General features: G+C 47.2%; 1 protein-coding gene across 4 annotated transcripts in view; it reads left to right on the top strand.

Moving 5' to 3' along the window:
* Positions 1-4,846: 4,846 nt before the first annotated feature.
* Positions 4,847-5,281, top strand: part of MIA3 (MIA SH3 domain ER export factor 3) — a 34,356-nt gene continuing 33,921 nt past the window's right edge. For all 4 annotated transcript variants that reach the window (XM_070401218.1, XM_070401216.1, XM_070401217.1 and 1 more), the window contains exon 1: positions 4,847-4,985. In XM_070401218.1, coding sequence (XP_070257319.1) covers positions 4,853-4,985 — 133 coding nt within the window. In that variant the 5' untranslated portion in view covers positions 4,847-4,852. The remainder of the gene's footprint in view (positions 4,986-5,281) is intronic.

Raw genomic sequence — 5,281 nt, 5'->3', positions numbered from 1 at the left:
GAAGTGGAGTTAGCCAGAGCTCCGTGTGAGCATGCGCGAAGCCCGCTCCCGGCTCGCGGGCGACGCGCAGACGCGGCCCCGCCCCCTAACTCCTCCTGCGGCTGCGCAGTCTTGGCTGTCCGCGAGCCGACCCCACCCCCTAGCCCGTTCCCCCGCCCTGGTGACCCGGAAGTGATCGCGAACTCCCGCCCTCCCTCGGCGCTCACTCCAGATTTGCACCTTAGTCTAGGGACGTGGGAATAATGGGAGACTTTCGTTGCAAATGGATATTGGGGCGACCGGAGGGCAAGTGGTTGGTGGTCCGAGCACAGCAAATCTGCATAGCCTTTCCATTGCTTCCTTGAAACCATTGTTCTCTTTTCTTAAAATTAAGTTTTGAATTTAGGGGACCCTTGACTACCTCCCCAAAGGTTGGGCAAGACTGTTTTGGGTTTTTCTCCCCGTCTCAGCAGTGGTGGTCTGCTGACCCCTGGAGTCGCTGTCATGAGGACCATCGACAAACTTTTTCTGAAATAGGGGTGGAAAGTAGGGTGGCGAAGTGTGAAATAACGGAAAGTCGAGGAGTCCTAGGCAAGACAGCCCTGGCAACGCAGAGGCCAATGGTAAATGTGTGTGAGATAATTATGAGAAATGCACAATAGATGCATAGCTAGCACTTAATGACTAGGAGCATAAGGATAACTGTATCTTATACTTTTTATTAAGGTCTTCAGATTCATCTGAAATGGCAATGAAATTCTCAAATATCCCAACAATAATCTCAACCTCTGATTACAAAAAAAGAAAAAAATTTGGTGGATCTTGAGATAACCACCATCCTTCTTTCTCCTTCTGCAAAAGTTCCAAAAGAGCTTGGCCTAAATATGTTAAATTCTAAAACACAATTTTAAGCTTTTCGTCTCTTTAAAATAAGTATATGCAGAATAATGTACAGATCTGTACAAATATATGGTATGGATCTGATGTTAATTTTTAATCCCTGCCTTCTTGAGCTGTGCTATCTTTAAATGTGTCTAGTCTGAATTAATATGCACTGTAAGTGTAAAATACATACCAGATTTCAAAGATTTTATATAAAATAATGTCAAATGCCTTGTTAATAATTTTACATTGATTACAAGTTGAAACAGTAATGCTTTGGATGTGTTGTATTAAATAAAATGTATTATTAAAATTAGTTTCATCTGCTTTGTTTTACCTTTTTTTAAAAAAACTTTTTCTTTATTGATTTTTTACAGAGAGGAAGGGAGAGGGATAGAGAGTTAGAAACATAGATGAGAGAGAAATATCGATCAGCTGCCTTTTGCATACCCTCCCCCACCCCCGGGATATGCCCACAACCAGAATGGAACCTGGGACCCTTCAGTCCACAGGCTGACGCTCTATCCACTGAGCCAAACCGGTTAGGGCTGTTTTACCTTTCTAATGTCACTTGTAGAAATTTTAAATTTGTAGCTGGCATCGTATTGCTATTGGACAGCATTGGTCTTGGGAGTCAGTGAGACGTAAGGGAAATATCAGGTTTAGATCCATTATTTAATCATTCTGGTTTGATGTCATTCATTCATCCTCTAATGCATTCCATATCATTTCCTATCCGATGCATATTTAAATAGGGATGAACTTTTTTTTTCTTCATCTTTTGATAGGGATATACTTTTATACTTGAAGGGAACTCTTACTCTTCCTGTATGCAATTGCTCGACATGCACACTTGAATAGTCTTCGTGATGGCATTTATGTTCCTGTTCCTAATTTTATACTGAATGTGTCGATTAAAATGCTGAGGATTCAGAAGGTTTGCCTTGTCTGGATGTGTGATCTGTTAACAGGTTGTCTGTGCTTGTACATCAAGAACTTATTTTCAAAAAAAAAAAAAAGAACTTATTTTCTTCCTCTCAGTTCTTAGTATCTCCTCCAGGAGGCGCCTTTGAACTGCCAAGCACAGCCTGGGAGGTTGTTACCTGCCAGGCTGACTTTTAGTAAGAAGGGAGGTGTCCCTGGTAGGTTCCATCTAAAAATGTCTCCCTTGTGACCAAGTCATTGATTGGCTGAGACTCTTGTGGCACCATCAACCATTGCTGTTGGCTAAGAGCCAGGTATGTTTGCTGTTTAAATTTTTAAACAACATAAATGGGCAACCTTTAATATGTGATCTTATTTGCTTCTTAAAGAAACACCATGAAGTCTTAACATTTAGCCCTAATTTTATAGATGAGGAATCTAAGACACAGAAAAATTGATGACTCGGCCAGGGTCACACCATTGCACTCCTGACAGCTAGCTTAATTCTTCTGACTACATTCCCTGCCTCCACTCTTGTCCTGTAAGAAAGTAATTCATACCTGAAAACTGTAATGGATGAGCCAGCCTACACTGTGGAAGTTGAATTGTACAGGCCCCACCCTGGAATTTGTTCTGCATTTGTATCAAAGCACCAAATATTTGACTTCTGTGAAAATAGCGCCAAGGTAAATTAGGCAGAACCGGAAACCGGAACTTACCTATGAGCTTACTGTATATATTAGTGGCAGTTTCAGATGTTTGCCTTTCTTTCTTTGTACAATAGAAATGGGGACATTTACCAGGACTGGACAAACAGAACATGCTGATAGAAGATCTTGGCTTGCATATGACTCACTCCTAGTAGAACATACCCTTTGACATGGCTTTGACATGCTTTTTGATGGTGGGGAAGGATTTAACCCTACTAGCCATACTTAACACAAAACTCCATTCTCCTGGCTTTCAGAACAGGATATTTACTTAAAGTTCACTTCACTTTAATGATTCCTTTACTTAAAGTCTGATAGCTTTCTCTCTTTGACTCTACTAAGTCTAAATTCTTGTACTTGATTTTCACAAGCTGAACTACCCTAGCCACCCAAATTTATCTCCCAGTTCTCTTTAATAGGATCATTTTGCTCTAGAAAGATTAGATCTCCTTCCTGTCCTTTAAAAATTGCTTCCTGCTCTGTTTTGTCTTATGTTGCTTTCTTCAATTTACCCTTTCCTGTCTTTTTAGAATCTAAATCCTACTTACTCACCGAGACTGAACTCAAATCCCACCACTATCATTTACTTTCCTCCTCCTTTGAAATCTGTAGTGCTTAGAATTTGTACCCAAACACATTTTAGCACTAATTGTGTGTCAGGGCTCTTTTCTCCCTCCCATCCCCCCATTCTTACTAAGAGAGATGATTGGTATTGGTAGGAGAGATTTGTTGATCTTGTAGGAGTTTCCATTCTAAAGAATATGATGAGAATCCAGAGTCATTCTCCACCTTCAGATGTGGAGCCCATGGAGGCTCCTTGGGCACAGGTGTAAAAGGTGGGCCCATCTCCTAGACACTGACCACACAGGCTGACACTAGACCAGTGGTTCTCAACCTTCCTAATGCCGCAACCCTTTATTTATTTTAAAATATATTTTATTGATTTTTTACAGAGAGGAAGGGAGAGGGATAGAGAGTTAGAAACATCGATGAGAGAGAAGCATCGATCAGCTGCCTCCTGCACACCCCCTACTGGGGATGTGCCAGCAACCAAGGCACATGCCCTTAACTGGAATCGAACCCGGGACCCTCCAGTCCACAGGCCGACACTCTATCCACTGAGCCAAACTCGCTAGGGCACAGTGTTTTTATTTTTGACCAAAACCTTTACTAGGATTAACCTGGTTTATAACACGTCAGGTTATTTGTCTTTTTATTATTGAATTTTAAGAGTCCTTTGTATATTCTAGATCAGCGATTTTCAACCTTTCTCATCTCGTGGCACACATGAACTACTTACGAAAAGTCCGCAGCACACCAAAAAAATGTTTTGAAGATTAAATGAATTGATACATATAAAGGCCTTAGAATAACTTACCCTCTCCCAAGGAGAATAATATTAGCTGCCATTAGCTCTCGCCTATTCTGACATTGATTCGTTAGTCGTTTTTTTAATATATTTTATATATATATTGATTTTACAGAAAGGAAGGGAGAGAGAGATAGTGAGAAACATCGATCAGCTGCCTCCTGCACACCTCCTACTGGGGATGTGCCCGCAACCGAATCTGGGACCTTTCAGTCCACAGGCTGACGCTCTATCCACTGGACCAAACCAGTTACAGCATCATTAGTCGTTTTTATGCCAGTTGGTTTCCACTGAATTGGGGCTTCCTTAGGGCCAGATATCTTGTCTCTGACTTACATATTTTTGCACGCCACCCCAGGATTTTGTCCGGTGCCTGGCATGACATGGCAGCATAAAATGGAAGCTCAACACATTTGTTGAGCTTTATCCCTTATGGATAAAGACCCCAGCACACGCAGGTCTCAGCACGGGCGCCCATTGCCCATCTCCATCTCCCAGGCCCCCTCAAAAGACCAAACCCGCCATCTGCTCTAATGACCTCGCCAACGCACCACTCCACTCTCTCCCCCTTCCGGTGCCTGGGATGGAACCTCCAAACAGGAATGAACAGTGTCAGGCCGCGGGTGGGATTTCATAGTTGGGAAAAGGAGGTACCAAACCAAGAATGGGGGTGCGGGTCAGAAATGAGAGGCTTCGAGAACCTCGCGCCATCGCACCAACAGGTGGGAGGTTAGGGACCCAAGGTCGCGGGGCGGAGGTGCGGGGAGAGCGGAGAAGGCAGTTGGGTGGTCCTCCCAGACCCCCTTCATCCGCTCCCGGGGCCCGTGCTGACGTGTCAGCCCAGCAGCTCAACCCCGCCCCGGCCCCGCCCCTCGCGCCTAACCACGCCCCCTACACGCCCCGGCCCCGCCCCCGTTCCGCCCTGGCCCCGCCCGCTGGCGCCGCCGGCCTCCGCCTCCGCGTCACCGGCCCCCGCGGTGACCACAACATGGCTGCGGCGCCGGGGCTGCCCTTGTGCCTGCTCCTGCTCGGGCTGCCCTGGCGGGTCGCGGGCCGGCTGGAGCCCGACACGGGCCGGCGCTTCTCCGCGCACAAGCTCTGCGCCGACGAGGAATGCAGCAGTGAGTGCCCGAGGGCCGCCGGGGCCGGGCCGCGCGGGGGCGGGAGCGGGGCAGCCCGCACGCCGCTGGGGAGGCGCAGCCGGGCTGGAGGGCGGAGCGCCGCGCCGGGGGTCGGGGGCTGAGCCCGGGGTCCCCGCGTGTGTGCCCGGCGGCTCTGCGGGCGCTCGGGCCAGCAGGCCCCGGCCGCGGGGTCTGCGCCTCCCACTTGTTGCCGCCGTTTCATTTTTCCTTTGCTGATCGGGGTGGGGGACTGGCGGGGGGGTTGGCGATGGCCCCCGTTATCCCGGGGCAGCTCC

The sequence above is a fragment of the Myotis yumanensis genome, unplaced genomic scaffold (genome assembly GCF_028538775.1).
Source record: "Myotis yumanensis isolate MYYU_CA2020_CCGP unplaced genomic scaffold, mMyoYum1.0.hap1 SCAF_22, whole genome shotgun sequence".
Taxonomy (NCBI): Eukaryota; Metazoa; Chordata; class Mammalia; order Chiroptera; family Vespertilionidae; genus Myotis; species Myotis yumanensis.
Note: the sequence above shows the minus strand (reverse complement) of the source record. Positions and strands in the feature narration are given on the sequence as shown.